The sequence below is a fragment of the Manis pentadactyla genome, chromosome 12 (assembly GCF_030020395.1).
Source record: "Manis pentadactyla isolate mManPen7 chromosome 12, mManPen7.hap1, whole genome shotgun sequence".
Classification (NCBI taxonomy): domain Eukaryota; kingdom Metazoa; phylum Chordata; class Mammalia; order Pholidota; family Manidae; genus Manis; species Manis pentadactyla.
In genome coordinates, this window is record NC_080030.1 from 57,808,391 (window position 1) to 57,833,150 (window position 24,760).

The window sequence follows — 24,760 nt, forward strand, 5'->3', positions numbered from 1 at the left end:
TCGTTTGCATAGACTGCTCTGTGTTGAAGTTCTAAAATACAAGAAATTTAAAAATTTGTATGTTTAAGTCCTAACCTCCCATACCTTAGAATGTGACCTCCTTTGGAAACAGGATCATTCCAGAAATCAGTTAAGATGAGGTCATTCTGAAATAGGTTAGGTACTAAATCCAATGATGGGTGTCCTTATAAACAAGGGAAATTTGGACTCAGATGCTCACATAGGAAAAAAAAAGACTTGTGAAGACACACAGGGAGGCAGCCAGGCACACGGGACAAGGCCCAAAGTTCCCCGCTCCCAGCCGTTGGAGGAGCCAACTCCACTGACTCTGCTGACTGACACCCCTGCCTGAAACATCTGGCCTCCAGAACTGTGAGACAATAAATCTCTGTTGCTTAAAACATGCAGCATTTGGTGGTTAGCGAGTGAGCATGCCTGCATTTCCTTATTTGACCCACACAGATCTCTGCAGACAGGTTCATTTGTTGCACAAGCTTGTGTAGATCTGTGTCTGTAAGTGAAACCATAATGTTATCTGAAAGTTGAATTTCGTAATTTACTTTTAAAGTACTAAGTTCTGTGAACCACATGATTTTATTGTGCTCTCTCTATAAATATCAAGACTTGCTCCGTTACTCAGCAGTCTTTGGACTTCAGCATGACTGCTTCTCAGCTGCTGGCTTTTGTGGTAATTTCAGCTTCCTGTGTCTTAAAATCCAGCTCCCTGGATACTTTCATTGCTGCTGTTTATGAGCATGCAGTGATACTGCCTAGTGCCCCTCTACATCCAGTGGCCCGTGAAGAGGCATTGGCATTAATGAGCCAAAATCTGGACCTTTTGGAGGGAGCAATCGCATCAGCAGCCAAACAGGTACGATCTCTCGAGTGTGCAGCGAAGGGGTAGGGACGTAGGAGAAAGGGTCACTGTCCCATCCATTATACTTTTGGACAATATATGTGTTAAGCTAGCCAAGAATTTTTGTTTTACAATTGGAGTCCTACCTCTTTCTCAAAATTATTAGAGCAAGAGCACTATTACATTTCCCTAATAGTGAAACAAAGTTAAGAAAATAATGGCTTGCTTATCATTAAGAGGCTGCAGACCTTTGGGGAACTTGCTGTAAATTCAACAACTTTGTTGCTCTTTTCTGGTACAAATGGATGGAAGGAGGGGGATAAATGAGTCAGGGTCCAGGTGCCATTAGAACACTTATACACTTTATTAGAGTGTTGAGATACTTTAGTTCTCTTAAAAGTGTACAAGTTTACAGGTTAATTCATAACAACAAAACAAATTGATGTTGCAAATTACTTAACAGTATGTATTATATACTTAATACTTCATTTTAATTACAAGATGGAAGTATATATGTTAATGCATTTTAAGTTCTTGAGTTGAATGACAGGTCAAGTTTAAGTGTGCAATTTGAATGGATGTGGTTTGAATAAGATATTCATAGATCACCATAGATGAGGGATATGCAAAGTATAATGAAAGTCATGAATACATATGCAGAGCGTATATCTATCCATATACATTCTTATGCATATGAAAATGTAAAAAGTTATTAGGAATGCTGAGGTTCTTCTTCCACATTAGTCTAACTGTTTTCATAAAGGGCACCACAGCTTTCACGGCATCTCTCCCACCCTGGTGCACCCAGGTTACCCCAGGTTGTACCTCTTTGCTCGGCAGCTTCCAGGAACTATTGTCTGATTCCATTCTTGAGAAGCAGGAATCATGTTTGCAGGACATGGAGCAGGGAGAGCTGGAGAAGACAAGGAAGTGACCGGAAATTTGAATTATAAATCAATCCAGACACACTCAGGCACAACAATTGGCCAAAGTTCAAGGAGGGGGGTATTTTCCAGAAGAGCTGGGTTTATAGTTAACAACTGCAACAGATGGCAAAACTGTGAGTAGCCTGGAAAGTTTCATGTTTATGAAAGAATGAAAAGTTGTGTAAAAATTATGACACTGGGATTAGAAATGAAAGTGGTTGGGCAGAGAAAATAAAGTATAAAAAGATATTAAACGAAGGAATAAGATAGAAAGAAAAGACAAAAAGCGCGAATGGCTGCTCCTCAGCCTCCCAGTTCCTCCTCTGCTCTCACAGTCCCCCTCTTGGATTGCTTGCGTATTTGAGAAATATTTTAATTAGGCTACATTTTTAACAGGGTGCACATATTATTGTGACTCCAGAAGATGGTATTTATGGCTGGAACTTCAGCAGAGAATCTATTTACCCATACTTGGAGGATATCCCAGACCCTCGGGTGAACTGGATCCCTTGTAATAATCCCAACAGGTAAGGAAACAGACTTTGGACAATTCTGTCATGAACATGAACTCACCTGAGTTAGGAAAACTTTGTAGAAGGGCATTGCATATAATCAACCATCGACCTAAAGTTTCAAGATTGCTTTACTATTTTTCGTCTCCCATGGATACATTTACTTGGGAAGCTAATATGAATTAGGAAATCATAGAAATCAGTGCTTAAAGATAACATAGAAATCATCAAATCCCATGTGAGCAGGCCTCCACTGAGGAAGCAAATTCTGGAGAGATGACAGCATTAACTTGCTTAGGGTAACAGACTGGTTGGGTGGGGGAGCACCAAATCTAAATTCTAGTCTTCTGATTCCACCCAGCAATGAGGAAATTGCTTCCCTATGTGGGTCTGTAATTTGAAAACTGTGTGGGAAAATAGCAAAATAGAATCATATGTCACTTTAGGGTTAGAACTTTTCTTTTCCCATCAATAAGGTAGCTGGATGAGGCTAATGTATACGAAATTCTTAAAGTCTGAGGTGAGTGTCAATCCAGGAGGTGAGATACTAGAACCATGTAAGTAGTTTAAAATCAAGTCTAAAGAAATATGAAGTGTGATGAAAACTGCACTATTAGCTTTAATATAAGCAAAACATTATCTTACCATCTAAAAGAATCATGGATATGTTTTATAGATGATTGCTGTAGCTTTGCGTATATTAATGGTATCAATTTGTGGATCTAATTGTCTAGATTTGATAGTCAAAGAAAGCTTTCATGACAGTTGCCAGCTGATGGCACCAAATTTTCATTCATTCAGTAGTTTTCTTAGCGTCAGCTGTTCAATAACCTAGTATTAACCATTAATTATTTTAGAGTTGTGCCTATAGAGAATATGTAGCATATTCTGAGGTCCCACTTTTCAAAATTTTATTTTAATTGCTTTATGTAATTAAAATTGATATTGGTAATGTGATAAAAAAATCACACTTCATTTTTCTTTAGACTTGATTTTAAACTACTTACATGGTTCTAGTATCTCACCTCCTGGATTGACACTCACCTCAAACTTTAAGAATTTCATATACATTAGCCTCATCCAGCTACCTTATTGAAGGGAAATGCTATTGGTAATGTGATAAAGAATTTTTAAAAATCAAGCATTAACAAATGTTTCAGCATTTCCATCTTTCCATATTGGTTGCCCTAGGCCAACCCTTGTTGGCTCTAATCTGAATTACTACAACGGCTTCTTAATAATTCCCCTATGTTACTCTGTCACCATTCGAGTACACTCTGCACTCTGATGCCCTATTAATCTTAAGGAAATTCAGATCTTGTTACTTCTGTCCTCAAAACCTTTGCTAGTACCTTATTGTCTATTAAACTTGGAATAGGTTTCTTAGCCTTTTGTGCAGAACTTTATCTCCTATGACCCCAAATTCTTCTTTTAAATACTCATTTCCCTTTTCTTCCCTAAAGATTTTTCTGTTCCAGCCAGACTGATTAGTTCTCTGAACTGGTTTTCCTTTCCTACTTCCCCCTACCACCACCTTTTTACTGGGGTAAAATATACAACACATAAAATTTACTGTGTTAACCATTCTTAAATGTACAGTCAGTGGTATTAAATACATTTATATTGTGGTGCCACCATCACTATCATACACTCCAGATCTCTTTTCATCCAGCAAAACTCAAAATCTATTAAACAATAACTCCTCTTGTGCTGGCTTTGGCAGCACATCCACTAAAATTGGAACAATACAGAGAAGATCAGCATGGCTCCTGCATAAGGACACCATGCAAATTCCTGACGTGCTCTATGTTTTGAGACTTGGAAGAGGAGACATTGCAAGTGACACCACAGAAAAAAAGGCTCATTAGACTACTATGAACAATTACATGCCAACAAATCAGACAACTTAGAAGAAATAGATGAATTCATAGAATCAGACAAAGGATACCAGGGAAACCTGTATATACATATATTTAAAGGGATATTATTCAGAGAAAGAAATTCTGCCATTTGCAAAAATATGTATGACCTTGAAGACATTATGCTAAGTGAAATATGTCAGGCAGAGAAAGACAAATACTGTATGATCTAACTTATGTGTAGAACCTAAAAATACAGAACTCATAGAAGCAGAGAGAACAGTGGTTGCCAGGGGCTGGGGGTTGGGGAAGAGTAAATGTTGATCAAAGGAACAAACTTCCCATTGTAACAGGAATAGTTTCAGAGATCTAATGTACAGCCTGATGTCTACAGTTAGCAATACTGTATTGAAACTTGAAAGTTGCCAAGAGGATAGATTTTAAATAGCAAATACAGATTTATTTTTAAATAGACAAATAGATTTAAATAGAAATGTTCCCACCATAACAACAAAATGGTAATTATGTGAGGTAGAAGATGTGCTAACTAATCTTACTGTGATAAACATTTTTCAATATATACAAGTATCAAGTCATCGTTTTACATCTTACACTTACATCATGGTATATATCAATTATATCTCAATAAACCTAGGGAAAAACAATAATTCCCCATTTTCCCCTCCCTCAAAGCCCCTGATAACCATCATTCTACTTTCTGTCTCTATGAATTTGAATACTCTAGGTACCTCATGTAAGTTGAGTTGTACAGTATATATCTTTTTGTGGTTCTCTTATTTTGTATATATCTTATGTATCAGAATTTCCTTCCTTTTAAGCCTGAATAATACTCTATTGTATGTATACACCACATTTAGCTTTTCCATTTATTGATCAATGGACACTTCAGCTGTTTTTACCTTTTAGCTATTGTGAATAATGTTGCTGTGAGCATGAGTGTGCAAACATGTCTTTGAGACCCTGCTTTCATGTTTTTTTGGAAATATTTATTTTTGGATATACAAATTTTTGGAAATCTTCCTTTATCCATGGGGGATACATTCTCAGATCCCCGGTCTTGGATGACTGAATCCACAGATAGTACCAGACTCAACATGCACTGTGTTTTTCCTACACATACCAATGATTTGTAAGTTAGGTACAGGAAGATATTAACAATAACTCATAATAAGATAGAACAATTATAGCAATAAACTGTAATTAATGTTTTGTGAATATGATTTCTCTCTCAAAATTTATTGTACTATATTCACCTCTCTTCATGTGATGATGTGTGATGATAAAATGCCTATAACATGAAGTAAGGTGAATGACATAGACATCTTGACTCCACATTAGGCTACTATTGACCTTCCAATGATACATCAGGAGGATCATCTGCTGCTGGACCATGCTTGATTGCAGGGAAATGAAATCATGGATGTGAAACCATGGAAAAGGTTTCACTACAGAATACCCAGAAGTATATTTGCTGGGTCATACGGTAGCTCTATTATTAATTTTTTGAGGAACCATCAAACTGGTTTCCACAGTAGCTGTACCACTTTATATTTTTACTAACAGTGCCCAAGGGTTCCAATTTCTCCACATTCCCACCAGTACTTATTTATTTATTTTTTAGCCATCCTAATGGGTGTGAAGTAGTATCTCATTGTGCCTTCGATTTGCATTTCTCTAGTGATTAGTGAGGATGAACATCTTTTCATGTGCCTATTGGCCACTTGTATATATTCTTTGGAGGAAAGACTATTCAAGTTTTTGTTCCCATTTTTGAATCAGGTTGTTCTTGCTGTTGAATTTTAAGAATTCTCTATATATTCTGGGTATTAATATTAATATATCATTTTCTTATTGTATTTTATAATCTTTTTTTGATTTAAAGTCTATTTTGTCTGCTTTTAGCATAGAATATCTTAAGTTCTTCCTCACATTTGAAAGACACTTTTGCAGATATAGGATTCTTAGTTGACAGTTTTTTATTTCAGTACTTTAAATATATCAGCCCACTTCTTTCTGTCCTCCAAAGTGTCAGATTAAAAACTGCTAATAATCTAATTGGGGATCTTTTGTATGTTAGGAATCACTTCCCTCTTGCTGCTTTCAAACTTCTTGTTTTGTCTTTGTCTTTTGACAGTTTTATTGTAATGTATCTTAGTATGGGTCTTTTTGATTCATCCTTCCTGCAGATCACTGAGCTTCTTGGACCTTTATATTCATGACTTTGGGGAGTTTGGGGACATTATTACTTCAAATAATCTCCCTGTTCCTTTCTCTCTTCCGGGACTCTTACATGTATATGTTGGTCTGCTTGATGGTGTCCACAGGTCCCTTAGTCCATTCACTTTTCTTCAATATTTTTTCTTTCTGCTCTTGTGACATGACCATTTCAGTTGTACTATTTTTAAGTTTGTTGATTCTTTCTTCTAACTGCTTAAATTTGTCTCTGAATCCCTTTAGTGAATTTTCATTTCAGTTATTGTAACTTTCAGCTCTATGATTTCTTTTTTATTTCTTTTAGGTTTTCTATCTCCTTTTCAATATTTCCATATTGTTCATCCATCATTTTCTTGACTTTCTCCATGTCTTCCTTTAGTTCTTTGATCATCTATAAGACAGTTGTTTTTAAAGTTATTGCTCAGTAAGTATGCCATCTGGTCTTTCTCCAAGATGGTTTCTTTTGGTTTATTATTTTATTTCTTTTGGATGGGTCATAATTTCCTGTTTATTTGTGTTCTTAATAATTATTTGTTGATAAGTGGACATTTGAACCTTATAATGTGAAAACTCTGGAAATCAAATTATCCTCCCTTCCCAGGATTTGCTGTCTTTTGTTTGTTTGGGTTGTTGTAGGCTGTTTCTGAGCTGGGGGTAGGCTTGAGTTATCAAACTTATAGTCTTTTCTTGTCTTTTCTTAGTCTGTGCCTTTCCCCGCACTTGTGCATGACTTTCTAAATTCTCCCGTATATGTAATTGCTTTTGTATGTCCTAGTCCTTAATGTCTACCTCCCAAAGGGAGAAAAGTGAAGGGTGCTGTAACAGAAGGCTCTGGTCCTTTTATGTCCCCTAGAAGTCACTTCAGCCAGAGGAGTAAGGACTTGTAATGATGTGGGGGTGGTGCAACAATGGCTGCCTCCCCATATCTGCACCTCTATGCTCAGAAGCAGTTATCAGTGATCAGAACACAGAAACCTGATATTTGGAGGGCAGGGTTCTTATTCCCCACCCTGCTCCCACAAAATCCCTGTAAGGTGCTCCAGGAATCCCCGCATGGCTGCCTGCATGGAGTTGGGAGTCAGGGCATCAGTAGCCACTGCTAAGCTATGAGCTGAAATTGGCTGAAACTAAATAAAATTTTCCCTCCAAGCCTTCCCCTGGAAGTTACATGCCATCAAATAGATTCCAGTGTTCCAAATAGTTATGGCAGATACATTCTGCCAGTACAATTGTTATCTAGGAGGAGGGATGAATTCCTGGTGCTTCCTTCTCTGCTATTTTCCTGGAGTCCTCCATTTACAAGTTGTTCATTCACTGAAATATTTTTTAATGACTTATTTCTATCAGGTATGGGTTCAGTGAATAGGAGATGGGTGCCTCTGCCTCATAATATCTATAAGATAGAACACTTACTATTAGATGAACATATATGATTATGGATGATGATAAGTATTATAAAGAAAAAATACATGGCATGGAATCTTATCCTAGAAGAGTTTCCTACAACCAAATTCCCACAAGTGTGTACTTCCTTTGAAGTCTTTTCTTGTTTTAATACCTCCCTTCTATCTACATTATTTAAAATTTGTCTTTGTATATATCACATACTAGGTTCAGGTAACTCATTCTGAATTTCACTAAAAGCTAAGCTTGGTTTTTTTTCCCCCTCTTCCAATGCACACATACTAGATTTGGCCAAACCCCAGTGCAAGAAAGACTCAGCTGCTTGGCTAAGAACAACTCTATCTACATCGTGGCAAATATTGGTGACAAGAAGCCATGCAATGACAGTGACCCTTGTTGTCCCCCTGATGGACGTTACCAGTACAACACTGATGTGGTGTTTGATTCTCAGGGAAAACTGGTGGCACGTTACCATAAGGTAGAATTAATTTGAAAATATTCTAATAATTGAATACTTAAAACAAAGTGGACAAGAAGGAAACAGAAATCACTGTTATTGATAATAATAAGCATACTTTAAAGGTAGAATGGACACAAAGCATAGAAAGTAATGATTAGTTGTGGTAAGCACCTAAAAGAGGCTCAAGAGATTTCCTGTGCATGTAAGAACACAGGAGTGTGTTCCTGGGAAAGTGTGAGAATCAATAGAAGCTACCTGCATAGAAATATAATGTTGTCTTTTGGACCTTGTCCTTTTAAAAAGTGTCCTGGCATTGGATCAAGGCTAGAATGAAAAACTCTTTACTAGGTAGACTTGGTTTTGAAGAAAATGAAGCAAAAAAAGTTCTTTGCCCACAGAAAATATTTAAGTGGAAATGGTTCTGGCAAATGGAAGTTACCCCTTTTACTACTATGTGTTATAAGATTGAAGAAGATCTTAATAGATAAGGATTCCCTTGTACAAATCTATAATGTGGAGATTTAACCAAAGGATCCTACCAGTTGTGGTGATCTCTGATTCTCTCATACTGTTTCTCTGTGAAGACAGTCATAGATGAAACTGGCCCTGTCTACTTTATGTGAGCTTGCACCTTTCCAGACATGGTGATGACCAACTTGCTAAGAGAGATTTTTCCCCCCTTCATCTTCTGTTTATTGCAGCAAAACCTTTTCATGAGTGAAGAGCAATTCAATGTACCCAAGGAGCCTGAGGTTGTGACTTTCGACACCACCTTTGGAAGGTTCGGCATTTTCACGTGCTTCGACATACTCTTCCAGGATCCTGCCATTACTCTGGTGAAAGACTTCCACGTGGACACCATCCTCTTCCCAACAGCTTGGATGAATGTTTTGCCACATTTGTCAGCTATTGAATTCCACTCGGCTTGGGCTATGGGCATGGGGGTCAATTTTCTGGCATCCAATTTACATAACCCCTCAATGAATATGACAGGTAAAATGTAATCTCCAAGATTTATTGTTTGAATCAGAAAAGCAAAAAAAAATTTTTTCCTAGCTTATTTTTTCAACTCTTAATTTTTGCATATTTAGCTGGCAAAATGCTGTAGAACAATCTTAACCTGAATTGCTTTGTAGATATAGTTTCCTTCCACTTGAATGTATGCTCTTTTTATTTTTTTCAAAATGGACCACTTATGTGGAACTCTTCTTAGATTCTTGATGTCATGTGTTAATGGAATTTTTCCCACCTGTTCTTATAAACATATTTTATACTGAGATTAAAGAGATATACAGTTTAGAGGGAATGACATGTTAATATGATTTTAAAATGACAACTCTACAATCGCCTTTCACTTTCCTATTTCAAATACTGTTGCTAATTTATCAACTCCAGGAAGTGGCATCTATGCACCTGATTCTCCAAGAGAATTCACTTATGATATGATGACAAAGGAGGGAAAGCTCCTTCTCTCACAACTGGATGCCCACCCGTGCCACGCTGCAGGGGTAAATTGGAATTCTTATGCCAGTGGCATAGAAGCACCCTCAACAGGAAACCAGGAATTTAAGGGCACTGTCTTTTTTGATGAATTCACCTTCTTGGAGCTTACAGGAGTCACTGGAAACTACACAGTTTGTCAGAAAGATCTCTGCTGTCATCTAAGCTACAAGATGGTTGAGAAGAGATCAGATGAAGTTTATGCCCTAGGGGCATTTGACGGACTACATACTGTAGAAGGGAGGTATTATTTACAGGTAATGATTACTTTCATGGAGGGGGAGTTTCCAGATAAAATACAGATGCTGTATTAAATTTGGACTTCAGATAAACAATGAATCATTTTTATTATAAATATATACCACTTTAGGGGATATACATGTATTAAAAATTTTGATGCTTATTTGAAATTTAAATTTATTTATTTTTATTTATTAAAACTTGGAAGCCTAGATGTCAGTCCAATTTTAAACTGGTTGGAAAATAGCAAAACATTTATTTGCAGTACCAGTCTTTAAAATGATGTAATAATAAAATTACAGATAATCTTAATGGCTAACTAACCTCTGATATTTCCTGCCTGAACAAACTTGGGCATTTTCTCTGTGTTCACTAATGCCTATCTAGCTTTATAAAGAGCTTGACATTAAGTATGTCCTGGAGACATAGAGTTGGCCTCTGAGATGTACAGTAGAAAAATTTATTGCTGCAAAGATGTAGACAACCCACAGCCCTAACATTAAAGGAGGAGCTACTGTAGTCTGGTGAGATGGAACCCCTGAGAAGCAGCAGCTGCTATGCTCCTCTCTTCTCTTCCTTTTTCTGGCCAGCATTTTATTTCACCCAGATTATTGCATCATCCTACTAACAGGACTTCCTGTTGACAGTTTCAGCATCATCCAATCTATTCCCTACACCATAATTACAGAAATCACTAAAAGCGTTGCTGATTATTTCACTCTTTGGCATAAAATTTCTCACTGTTTTCTAATTGGTAAATTAAATTCCTTAACCAAATGATTCCGAATACCTTGAAATGTGCTTTGTCCTACTCTCTAGCCTCTTCTCTCACTTCCATTCCCGTGTGCCCTGGCCTCCTGTCATATGGAAACATTTCCCCACCTCCAGTGTGCCAGCATCTGCAGCCCCTCGGGATGTTTGCAAGGCTGTTCCCTCTATGAGGGCCCTGCCTACCCAATGCTCACAAAGCTTTTCAGATGCTATCTTCACCAAGAAGGCTGCTCTGACACTTCTGTAGCATGACTTCTACCTTCCCAGGGAGTTTGGGTCCTCTTTTATGTACCCCCAGCCGTCCTATGCTAAACTTTATCAAACACATATCATGTCAAATTATGTACATACTTTTTAGAGACTGAAAGCCCTTGCAGTGCTGGAACTACACCCACCGTGCAATGTTTTTTGCTATATGATAAGCGCTCTACCAATGCCTGTCTATTTTGATAAAGTTTTATGGAGTGCCCACTACATACCAGGTATATATTCAGTGCTAATAACTGTATGAGATGAGTAAGTACAGACCCTCTTCTTGACGAATCCAGAAGGGGAGAAAGATGGATGAACAGATAATATCAGTACAGGTTGGCATGTGATAGAACATAGAATGCACATTTTGCTGTAGGAATACTAGGGGGCTGTACCCAGCCTAATTTGAGGATCCAGAGAAATTTCTGGAGACATGATGTATGGGCTTATATTGTTATCCAAGCGTAAAAGAGTAGGAGGGAATTATAGGGGAGCTGGATGTGTCAAAGAGCAAGGTGTGTGTGGGGGAAACAAGCAGTCCAGTGTTACTGAGCATCACATAAGAAGCAAGGGTTAGTGGAAGGAGCCTGGAGGCAGGACCATATCCTGCAAGACCTTATCAGTCATTCCTAAGATTTGGATGTTTTTCTGTCAGTGATAGTCTTCTGTTGGAAGGTGTTCAGTAAAGGAATGGTGTGATCCAATCTGCTTCTGGGTAGATCACTTTGGCTGTACTGTGGATGGTGGGGCTAAGGGCAAAAGGACGTTAGATGATTGCAACAGTCCTGTGAGGACCTGCACTGTGATTATTGCTAGCAGGAATAAAAGCAGGGTACCGAGTCAAGAAATAGTTAGAAAGCTGAACTCGGTGGCTAATGTAGAACAAGAAAGTAGAATCAAAGGTCTAGAATGTGCCAGGTTTCTGGTAAGAGTGGCTGGGTGAACGTGACGCACCGAATCTTTCATTTTTGCTTAGATGGTTTTCATTTTCAAGACATATTTTTTTGCTTTGTTTCATGGATACAGTCCTTTATGTCTCTGAGGCTATTAAGGAATTATTTTTTCTCAAAGTTTCTTTCCCTTGAATAGCCTCTTTTTCCTTCAAGTTTCCTTTGCCTGCTTTATATATATGGGGGACTCAGTATCATATATATATATATATATGTACACACACACACACACACACCACACACAATCAAGAGGGTTTAAATTATTTTCAAAGATTTAAGTTAGATGATAGTTTAATCTCTAACTAATTATAGCATTACCTAAAACTGATTGAAAGGCTATGTGGGTGATACTTGACAAAATTAAGCTCCACATCAGGGTGACCTGGCTGGACCTTTTCTTTGAAGTAATCACTGAGGTGAGCGTATTTAGAGATTTCCTCTTGTGATGATTAGGTTTCCCAGGTTTTGAAATTCTTCTAATCCTTCCTCTGAATAGTGTTGCCTAATTTAGCAAATAAAAAATTCAGAATACTCTGGTAAATTCAAAGTTCAGATAAACAACAAATACTGTAAAAAATATAAGTATGTCCCATGCATATTTGGAACATACTTATACTAAAAGTAGATTTTAGTACTTTAAATTTATCTAGACAGCAAATTTAACTGGGACTCCTGCCCTCTTATTTATCTGGCAACCTTATTCCTGAAGGATAAAAGCCTTTCAACATTAAGTATGGTTGGTTCCTGTAATCCCCTTCAACTATGTCTTTCAAAACCTGCATATAAACATTATCTTCTTTACCCTCTCTGGAAATAAATGCCCCTTATTTTACTGGAATAAGGGAAGGGCAGTTGCCCACCCACGGTGGGGGACTCAGTATCAGAGGCATTCTTTACAACATCCCACCAGTTTTCCTCACTTTAGCCACCACAAGTTTATCAGCTCCTGAGGTACCTACTGCTCCCAGAGATGAGGATTCTGCAGAATAGATCGCGTTATTTTTGGTTTTCCTCTCTGTCACTTTAGGACTCGGCTTTCTTCGATCTGCTAAACCAGTTACTTTTGTATCAACATGCGGGCTTTCAAATTGCGCAGTGGTCTTTCTTCTTGTTCTCCTCTCCTTTGGGTGTATATCTTCAAAAAAAACTAATGTTTTAGCAAGATTTAAAGGGAACAAATTGAAGCATGTATTCATTCTACCTTGACCTGAAAGTTGAGTTTGCATCTTAACGCACCCGCCCACGTGTGCTTGCTCCCCAACCTCCAAAGAGGAAGTAGGGAGACTAGTTAGAGGCCTCTGCTCTAGTCAGGCAAGGAAAGGAGGTGGCTCAGAATGAGACTTGGAAGATAGAGTACAGAGTTAAACAAATACCGTTCTTCCTTTTGTGGACTTCGGATCTGCATGATGAGAGGATTCATATACTCAGATTTTACATTCAAATAATTATGCAGTATAGTGTCGTATAGTATAACCACGTAATAGAGTGAGAACGGTTTCAGTTCATGTTCGGATATGACGTGACTTTTTCAGATCACAGGGGTTGCCTCTAGATCAGCTCTTGGGTTCATTACAACCTTAAGGCTCTTTCTTTAAGTGAAATATGTAATAAGATAGAGATAAAACTAACATCTAACTTAAATCTTTTTTAAAAATTGAAACACTCTTGTTTATTAAAAGCGTCACTAACTTGGGAACAGTGAGGGTAGAGTTTTTCATGGCTACAAACCAAGGGTCTGATGGTTTCTTTACTTAGTTTATAAGTTATTCAGCACTGAATTGCCGAAAACACTGTGGTCTGAAGTCCTTTACTTTTATTACTAGTTGCTTTAGCTATTCAGCAATGAACTTGATTAATCTAAAGAGGAAATAACATTGTCTTATCAAACAAAGAGGCATAGCCATTTTTGCTAGGTCAGGAGAGTGTGTTCTTTGGCTTTTTATAGACTTGTTGGCTTGTATTTACTTTCCTAGATTTGTACTCTGCTGAAGTGCAAAACGACGGACTTACACACCTGTGGGGACTCCGTTGCAACTGCCTCCACCAAGTTTGAAATGTTTTCCCTCAGTGGTACCTTTGGAACCCAGTATGTCTTCCCCGAGGTATTGCTAAGTGAAATTCAGCTTGCAGCTGGAGAAGTTCAGGTAATGTTTGCTTAATACTGATGACTCACTTCATGTAAGAGAAAGGATACCTTTAGTACAAAACCTACCCAAGTGCTTACAAATACCGTACAAATCTCCATGTGGAAAAGGTAATATTGTCCTGAGGGGTTGTGAAGAACAGCGAGCAGGTTGAATTCCTTGTCTGGAAAATTTTAGTATAATAATTAGTGTGTCCTTGAGGATAAAGAAATACATTACAGTGGGAGTCTCAGAAGGAGGCTGGGCCGGTTAAGGTCCAGTGGGTAGAAGGAAGACTCAGGAAGAGTTTCAGGACCAGGCCCACCAGAGGAAACCCCTTCCCATCACCAGGCAGTGATAGCCTGGGGAGGTGAAAAGGAATTCCTCTTGTGTGGGTGGAGTCCCTGTGTGGCCACAGGAGAAAAGAAGAGAAGGACAAGTTGGGGAAAGAGAATCTGACAGCGGCTGATCTTGGCAAGAAAGCAAAAACTTTTTTTTAAAGGCCAGAAATATTTCCTTATTGTAGTAGCTCTGCTCAGCCATGTTCTACTGCCTTTCCCTTCAGGTCTGCTCTCCTTCCCTTATAGAAACAGCTACTGTGGGGAGCTGGGGACAAGGAGCAGAGTGGGAGCCTTGCTGAGTGAGTGACAGGTGACAGAGGTTGTGACAGATGGCAGAGGCTCAGCTCAAACTCCCCTTAGTCAATCCCTTCTGACATTTGGAGGGCTGTTATCGAAAAGGATTCAGTTTCTCTCCTATATACTCCCACATCTATTGCTTTATATTATTAACTCATGGGATGCCTCCTCAGATAAGTAAACTATAAGAAATTGATTACAGGCAGTTCAGTACTAAATGAATCAGTGCCAGTTCCATACCTCTGTTTCTTTCTGGTACTCTGTACCATTTCACATATTCCTAATAGAACAGAACTTGGCCATTGTTTTGACTGTTCCTTCATCAATTTGTACAGAATTTTAAAAAGTGTCATGGGCTTATATAACTTACAGGAGAAACTGGTCAACTTCTCTGTGTTTGAATTAGGTGTCAAGGGATGGGCGCCTGTTTAGCCTGAAGCCCCTGTCTGGACCCATCTTGACAGTGACTCTGTTTGGGAGGTTGTATGAGAAGGACTCCATGTTGAATGCTTCCTCAGGCTCCACAGAACAAGCACCAAGAGTTAGCTCTTAGTTTTAACTCCTATTGTGCACTCATTAAGTTGGTAGAATATTTGCATGTCCTTTCTTTTACCTTGGAAAATTAAAGAAATAATGAATGAGAAAAGGATAGGCCTGGGCTTTTGATAACAGTGGTTGTGGTCTCTCTTATAAATGAATTACTAATAATACATTAATATACACACACATTAGGTAACATAAGCCAAATAAATAGTGATAAAATGTTGAAAGGTAAAATTTGTAAAGTGAGAATAACAACTGTGCCCACCTTTTAGGGTGTTGTTTTTTGTGTTTTTTTGGTGAGAATTAAATAAGTGAATACATTTAATGTGCTTGGACATGTTCCTAGTGTATGGGAAGCACTGTATGTGTGTTAGCATTACAGTCACAAATATATCATGTATACATATGACTGTCACAGTAAAACTACTCATGATGTATTTATTGCTACAATTATATCACCTCTGATTATTTAAAGTATGTTTATTTCCAAAAGTTCAGCCACCCTCCATATTTCAATTACAGTGAATTCAACATAAGCTCATTGGCTTTGCCTTGATGTCTCGTGCCTTCTATCCTAAAAGAAAGCTGGGCTTACATAGGAAGCTGTTCCAGGCCTTCACATCTTTGGTGTGTTTTCAGTCATGATTAACTGCCTATTTCATGCTTTGATGATCTTGTCAGTCTATAAGCATATTAGCAGGGTGGCTCTAAAGCAGACATTTACCTGTCATCTGGTCTGTTACATATTTTTGTGTGGCCTGTGAGCTAAGAAAGGCTTTTATGCTTCTAAATGATTAGAAAAGAAACTACAAAAAAAAATAAGATTTTGTGACACATGGAAATCATTTGAAATTCAGAAGTTAGTCTCCACACCTAAAGCTTTATTGAACACAACCATGCTTATTTATTTAGATACTGTTGATGGTTGTTTACATGACACAATGGTGAAGTTGAGTAGTTGTGACATAGACCATATGGTCAGAAAAGCTAACAATATTTATACCTGGCCCTTTACAGAAAATGTTTGCTGACTTCTACTCTGATGTATTAAATAACAATGTTTTAGTATTGATTTAGTACTGAAATGTTTAATGTGAGTCAGTGAGCAAATTACCCTTGAGTGTCTTAGAATTCTTCCATCCAAGGTACCACATCTTTTGCTAAATTTGGTTATGCTCTAAAATTCCTCAGAAAAATCATGTTAGTATTATTTTTCAAAAATTTCCTAGAGATCAACCAAGAACTGCTCAAATTAATGTACTGTTTGATATTTTCCCCTGAGAAAAACTTACCAGCTTGTCTTCTAATGATTTTTCTTGAAATTCAACATTGCAGCAGTGAATTTACTTTTTAAAAAATGGTTTTTACTGCATCCATACCCAACTCTGAAATTATTCATTACAGATTTCTTTAATGCATATATGTGATTTTACAATAGTTTTGTTGCACTCTTTAATTGTAATTTTCTTTATTTTGAATAGAACATCTGTGATGCTTGTTTGATATAAATATCCCAATTCCAAGAAAGACCAATGAACAAATAAACTTTTAAATCTACCTTTTTATACCTTGATGAGTTTGAATGGCCCAGAGAGCAGTTTTTGATACTTCCTCATTTACAGATATTCTATATTATCCATTGCATGACAATGTGAAACACACACACACACACACACGCATTCACTGTGGTAGCCAGCTTCTGGGATGGCCTGCAGTGATCCCTACCTTCAGGCTCCCTATAGAGTATCCATGATTATTCTTCTACTAGTATTTCTTATATTGTTTCTTATATAGTTTCCGAGCCTTGTTACCTATTAAGTCTGAATGTTTTACCACTTTTATTATAACACATATCTCTTATTTAGTTCTGTTTAAGAGTTCCAATTATTTTATTTATTTGCTCTTTTATTTTCTCAAACAATACATTTTAGTTTTCCTATGGGCTGAATTTTATCCCCCCAAAATCATATGCTGAAGCCCTAACTCCATGGCTCAGAATGTGACTGTATTTGGCGATAGGGTCTTTGGCGGTACAATGAGCTCATTAAGGTGGCCCAACCCTATATGACTGGGGTGTTTATAAGAAGAGGAGATTAGGTTGTGGACATGCACAAAGAGGAGACCATGTGAAGACAGAGAACATGGCCATTTACAAGCCAAGGAGTGAGGCCCTCAGAAGAAATCAACCCTGCTGACACATTGATTTGGACGTCTGGCCTCTAGAATCATGAGAAAATAAAATTTTGGTATTCCAGTGTGTGATACTTTCTTATGGCAGCCCTAGCAAACTAATATAAATTCCAGTCCTCTTCCCCCTCCATTTTCCACCATAAATTGACAATTGAGCAAAATGGTTAATAGGGAGTTAGTCTGGCTTCTCAAAATTCAACTCTTAGAGAAGCATTGCTGATGAACTGATGGTGAAACCATCAGATCATTGAAAATCCTCTGGAGTTAACATCAATGAAATTATGTAATTAATCTGGTATTAAATGTTTTTTTCAGTAATAGCAAAATCTCTTGACATTATACAACTTAGTGAAATAAAGAAAATCTTTTAAGTCAAAATATTTATCAATGATGGACTATCCATGTAGCCCCAATATCAACCTCACACTGACCAAAACATACCCTTTTGCAAATGAGAGCAGTGAGCCATACTAGCAATACAACATTTGGAAATAAACATCTTGTGGCAGATGCTTTTTATAAAAAAATACTGTATCATCTGATAAATATTGGAGTAAAATTTATCTTATGCTTTTGGGTAACATTAACTGATTTAAAAAAAAAAGACTTATTAGAAAAAAAAGCTCCTTATGTATTTAGGAACAGGAATTATCATGGCAAGCCTCAATACTGCCACACAATTTTAATCCAAAGCAGAAAACATGAGGATATATCAGTAATAGGCTAAGCTTAAAATATTAAAGGCTTCAAAAAACCCTAAATGCTTTTCAGTTCAATTTTGACAAATATATTAGTTATCCATTGTGACATAACAAATTACCCCCAAGTTTAACAGCTTAAAACAAGTGTCTATTATCTCATAAAGTTTCTGAGTGTCAGGACCTGGGAGTGGTTTAGCTGGATTTTCTGGCTCAAGGTCTGTCTTCAAATTGTAATTAATCTGTGACAAGGGCTGCCGTCATCCAAGGTTCTTGGGTCAGGACGCTCTGCTTCTAAGCTCACTCATATGGTTTTTGTCAGGCCTCAGTTCTTTGTTGGGAGTTGGCTAAAGGCATGGAACTCTCCATAGATGGCTTGAAAGTTTTCACCAAAAGACAGCTGGCTTCTCCTGAGTGCGTGATGGAAGAGATAGAGATAGAGATAGAGATAGAGAGAGAGATGATAGAGATAAAGATAAAGAAAAAGAGAGAGAGAGAGAGCCTAGTATGGAAGCCTCAGTTTTTTATAACCTAATCTTGAAAGTGTTATCACTTCTGCCCCATGTTATCTGTCACACAGACCAACAGTGGCACAATGTGGGAGAGAATCACACAAAAGTAGGACTTCCAGGAGGTGAGGACCATTGTAGATCTTCTTGGATGTTGGCTATCACAGTATATATATTTATATTTACATATGTATATATTTGCTACATAATTTTTAAACATTTCCCTTTTCTTTTTCACGTATGTAATATGTCTTTCCAAATATATTTCTAGTATTTAAACCTGAAAAGTATTTTGCCAAAAAACTTTCTGCAACTTCTTTGTATAATAATGACTAAATAATTTAATAATCTCTACTGCTGGTCTGTAGTAAAATTTAAATTGGCTGGATTAACTAGTTTTGTGGCAATGCCATCTCCTTTTGATATACACCTGTGACTTTGACACTCACTTTTCAGAAGTCTATGTTATAAAGAAATATACATTAAAAATAATTCAGAATATACAGCATAAGTTCCAGGATCATTCATGCATAAATCATTACTTAAATGCTTTTTTAAAAATCACAACAACTTTTCTAATAATTTATAAAAATATATATTAAACAAGTGGAAAATTAAATTATTTAAGTGTTTTGGATATCAAGAAGAATGGAAAAAGTCAAGTAGGAAGTCATGTCAATGTCAAAGCTGTTCTGAAACATATATTTGGCCCTGATACTGAAAATTAACCCTTCATTCCTCACATGTCCTCTGATTCTTTACCCTGTGAATGTTCTTGAGCATGTTTAGATGCAAGACCTTCATTTTTGTTTTTGAAAACACAGTAATATTCTTAGATGGGGAAAATATCTGACATCCACTACAATACTTAGGCTGCATGCTCTTATGTACAATAGGACAGGTGCTTTAAGTACAGATGGTGCAAAATCAAACCTGTGTTCTAATAAATTCTATGTTCACCTATCTGGAGTTGGCATAGTTAAAGTGAAACCTAGTAGTTAAAATAGTAAGTAAATATAGGACTTAATATATCTAAATAATACTTTAAATATGAAGATAATTGTCACCAAAACAAAACATGAAGAAAGCAACCTATGAGTTAATAGTTTGGCAGTGTTGTATTTTGCATACCATTCTTATGATGGTAACTTAAAGAATAAACATAAACAAAAGCTTGCACTCTCAAAAAATGAGATCTACTATTTTTCCAAAGCTGCATGGAAAGCAGTCTGGAGAAGATCTAACATGAAACAATGCTGAAAGCGGAGGATACAGAAAGGAGAGAAGCACCAACAGTTTTCCATAATTCTATACGGTCATGGCACTTTTATTTTTTTTTAACTAAAAGAGGAAGGTTTTTAACATGTGCTTGCTCATTCATAAGCACACAAACACCCTGGTGACACGGATAGTGTTATCATACAAGAAACAAACTATGCCCTCTCATCAAAACCCAACCCTCAAAAATGCCACACTGTGGGGAAATGTGCCTGGCTTGTTCTCCAGGGATCTGGCTCAGACCCCACAGGGACCTAAATGGTGTCAGGATCACTAAGACTGTCTGCTGGCTTGCTGAGGGCAGCTGACATGGACTGATGGGATTCTGCACATAATTCTGAGACGGGATGCTGGGTGACTAGAGCCCAGATGCCAGGGCCAGGGCAAAAGGGTCAGCAGAGCAGCTGCACCAGCTTGGAAATGTGGGGCTATAGTCATGATGACACAGTTCATATATCCTAATTGTCACCAGGAAGGGTTTTGTTCCATATGGTGGGGCCCAAGAATCCCGACCAGGGAAACAGTGGACTGTGACTCTCTTCATCCAGCTTTTGCTCTTTTCTTGATTCCTTACTCAATGCATCTTGGTGTGACGTCAGAGCTTCACTGGGCTCTTCAATAGAGACTTAGGAAGACAAAGGAGAGGTGGGAGAGAGGAAGGATTATAGGTTTCAGGTGGGAACATTTTCTCCCTCTCAATTCATTCACTTTTGTTTTTTCTTAAAGAATCCCAAATCTCTTTTCTTCCTTCCTTTGCTAAGAGTATTCGCTTTCAAATAGGTGGAAAAGACAGAGAGGAAAGAGTTCCTTAGATCTCTATCTTTATCTATATGCAAATAAAAATTTTTAAAAAATAAAGAAAACAGAACTTCCACATTCCAAGTATAGTCAGACCTTGGGGAGGGTTCAAAGTATCTGTGGTCTTCTCACTGTAGTAAAAGTGCTCCCACTTGCTTTGAATCCTTAGTCTCACAAAATATGAAAAATTGCAAAAAAGTAAGAAAAAAAATTAAACTAGCAAAACGCAAAAATACCCGTGCAGGATACCAAGGCTCCCTCACCCTTGTTTCCTGGAGCCAGGGAATGCCCCACCCTCACACCCTGAAAGGATGATCACTATTTTCCAGCCCTTGATAACCCTCAGAATCCTGCTCAATGCATTTGGTCATCCATGTGAGTGGCCGCAACAAGAGTTGTATTTATTTTAAGGTATTTCAACTGGATTTTATTATTGCTGAGGTGTAACAATAATATTAAAAACATTTTTTTCAAGTATGAACTGTTAAAAGATAAACTAAAGTATATTATACTTTTTAGGAGTTTATCTAAGCAGAAATCAGTCTGAATAGGGCAACCCCAAACCAGAAGTGGTTAGGAGAGTTCCACCCACAGGATCTAGGGGCAAGACTTGTAAAGATACAGCACAAAGCAAGGTGATTATTGATTGGCAATAGTTTAAGCAGTGACTTATTTGGGAAAGACTAGATGGCTGTTTGTGATTGGTAATCCCTAAGTTTTGACTCCTTAACCTTGATGTATTTAAAGGCTTAGGTTTTGTTTTGCTCACAGAGGCTGCTAAGGCATTAGAACCACCTCAGTTTAATGGCCTTCTTGTTTAATTGACATAACACTGCTAAAAGCTAGGCATTTACTCACACAAAACAACTATATTAAGCAACATTATTACCTTCATTTTGAAAGAACAACATTGAGGTAAATTAGTTCAACCATTGTGGAAAGCAGTATGGAGTTTCCTCAAAATAGAAATACCATTTGACCCAGGAATTCCACTTCTAGGAATTTACCCCAAGAACGCAGCACTCCAGTTTGAAAAAGACAGATGCTCCCCTATGTTTATCACTGCACTATTTACAATAGCCAAGATATGGAAGCAACCTAAATATCCATCAGTAGATGAATGGATAAAGAAGATGTGGTACATATACACAATGGACTATTACTCAGCCATGAGAAAAAAACAGATCCTACCATTCACAACAACATAGATGGAGCTAGAGGGTATTATGCTCAGTGAAATAAGCCAGGCAGAGAAAGAGAAGTACCAAATGATTTCACTCATATGTGGAGTATAAGAACAAAAGAAAACTGAAGGAACAAAACAGCAGCAGAAGCACAGAACCCAAGAATGGACTAACAGTTACCAAAGGGAAAGGGACTGAGGAGGATGGGTGGGAAGGGAGGGATAAGGGTGGGAAAAAAAGAAAGGGGGCATTATGATTAACATGTAGTGTGGGGGGGCACGGGGAGGGCTGTGCAACACAGAGAAGACAAGTAGTGATTTTACAGCATCTTACTATGTTGATGGACAGTGACTGTGAACGGGGATGTGGGGGGACTTGGTGAAGGGGGGAGCCTAGTAAACATAATATCCTTCATGTAATTGTAGATTAATGATACCAAAATAAAATTTAAAAAAAAATAAAAAAGAACAACATTGAGGTTTGGGGAGGCTAAATAATATATTCAAAATCAACCAAAAGTAAGTGGTTAAACTAGGATAAAACATCCAGTTCCTTTTGCTTCAAATGTATATACTCTTGCACTCTGCTAAACTTTCTCTTTAGAATGTATATTAGTCAGGATAGGCTAGATTATAGTGCAGTAAAAAATAAAACCAAAAATCTCATGGCATAATGAAACAAGGTTTATTTCTTGCTTTTTTCAGAGTCTACCCACAGGGCAGCTAACCTGTATATCATAGCTCAGAAGCACAGGCTGTTTTCATTTTGTGTCACCTCCTTATCAACCTGTGCTCCCATAATTTCTGGGGCATAAGAAAAGAATATGGAGAAATTGCACACTGCTTCTTAAATGCTTTCATCCAGAGTGATATATGTCATTTTCACTCATATTTTGTTGGCCAGAGCAAGTCACATTGCCATGCCAAATTTAAGTGTATGTCCAGGAAAGGGAAGAGATTCATAAATATTAGCACTACTGATAAACATCTGTCACTGAATGTAAGCTCCTCTGAGGCATATGTTTTAATGTTCTTCTTCAACTTTATAAAGAAATCACTTAATAAATAATTAATATGGTCCATGAGTCACCAGGGTTGCTATTTATCATTCCTTTATTCTCCAACCTATAGTTACATTATACTTCTGCCTGCTACCCCATTATTTTGTCATCAGCCTCATGTACCTGCCAATTGAAAGCCAATACCACCAATTCCTTCAAACTTGCTCTGCCCTTTCCATTGATCTGAAGGCAACTTTACCTGTAACTTCTTGCCTAGAGTATGTAAAGGTATCATTGATGTTTTGTGTATAGTGTTTTAGAGTTTACAAAAACACTTTAACATACATTTTCTTTTATTTCACAAGGTAGGCACATTTTCTCCATATTATCTTAGAAAGCAGTGTCATATTCAAATCTTCTAACTTATGTGTATCAGATCTTCAAAGAAACTTCTTTTAACTTCATGTCCAGTGCTTTCTCTCGCATTCTGGGTTACTAGTGTTTTCTTACATAGCCATGCTAGACTGTGGCTTCCTGAGGGACTCAGTGTTAATCCTGATTGACTGAAGTGCTGGACACTGATTTTTTTGCTCAGTGATTATTAAAGCAAGATTTCAATTGCATCTTTATTTTGTAAGAGAGCTACACTATATTCCTTATAGTCAATAGCCACAGACTTTGATAGAAAGTAGGGTGTGGTCTAAGGTAAAAGGACATGATTAATATTAAAACATACATATATCCTGGAACAAAGATTGAACTCAGTTGGTCATATCTGTTGACGTGGCATGGAAAACAACAAGAGTCCTTTAGACACTGGAAGAAGACTGTCAACATAAAGAGTGGGAATTTTTCAGCCTTGGGAGGTAAGTTTAGAAGGATCAGTAAAAATGTGTCAACAAAAGTGTGAGCTCTGTTAATCTTTCTATTTTTAAATCAGTTATGTATGCTGTTCCAGCTACAGAAATACGGCAAGAGCTTTTATCAGTGTTAATAGCCCTTTAGCTATCAATACCTTCTAGAAACTTTGAACTTCTGCCTAAGCAAATAAGGCCCACCTGTTAGTATGGTGGTAGATTATTTGATAAACAGTTAATGTTTGGGTAATGTGCTCTGTAGTCATGTTGATTGGAAAAATTTCTAATTGAGTTACAAAAATACTGGTATCACAAAATACTGTTTTAACATATTATAATTTTGATTTAACTGAAATTGTGAACCAGCTGATTTTTTTCTTCTTATGATAAATTTCACTTTCCTCTATCAAAGACAGTTACTGAGAATTTCATTTGCTTTTGCAATATGAGCAAAAATTAATTGAAAAGCCTGCCATTGTATGTACCTAGTTCTAGGAAACAAGTTGTTGTAGAGGTGGATTATAAAAACACTGTAACAAAAAAATAAAATCTGATAGCCTGAAAATATTCCCTAAGTGCATATATATCATTTAATTCTAACTGAAATAAATATATGAAAGTTCTCTTCAGAGACTATTGATAAAAAATATACTATAATGATTTTAGTGGTTAAGACAATTACAAATATTATTTTGAAAACATTTTGAAATTCCTGTGTGTGTTTTTATATCATCAGTTTAGCTTATAATTAATGTTTCCCCTGCCCACCTATCCATAGATGGATTGTGAAGTAAAGTTATCATTAATGTAGTTATCTCAGTGTTTTCCTCTCCAGCGATTTGGAGGATCTGTGGGGAAAATCAACTATAAAGAAGAAAAACCCTTAATTTGAACTTTTTCCCCAAATTCCTGACAGTCTTTAGGAGCTACAAATCTGGAATTAAATTCCTGCTGCCCCTTGGTAATAACTTATCTAA

At 37.2% G+C, this 24,760-nt stretch overlaps 1 protein-coding gene and 1 non-coding gene across 2 annotated transcripts; both read left to right on the forward strand.

Moving 5' to 3' along the window:
- The first annotated feature begins 604 nt into the window (after nucleotides 1-604).
- On the forward strand, nucleotides 605-16,842 carry LOC118921765 (pantetheinase). The gene is made up of 7 exons (XM_036903770.2): nucleotides 605-871; nucleotides 2,179-2,309; nucleotides 8,078-8,270; nucleotides 8,954-9,245; nucleotides 9,648-10,009; nucleotides 13,939-14,109; nucleotides 15,133-16,842. Exons 1-7 carry the CDS (start codon nucleotides 659-661, stop codon nucleotides 15,277-15,279), a joined length of 1,509 nt encoding a protein of 502 aa, XP_036759665.2. The 5' UTR covers nucleotides 605-658; the 3' UTR covers nucleotides 15,280-16,842.
- Nucleotides 4,002-4,108, forward strand: LOC118921826 (U6 spliceosomal RNA). Its single transcript, XR_005028524.1, has one exon. It is a non-coding gene; the product is annotated as a U6 spliceosomal RNA (small nuclear RNA).
- Nucleotides 16,843-24,760: the final 7,918 nt, after the last annotated feature.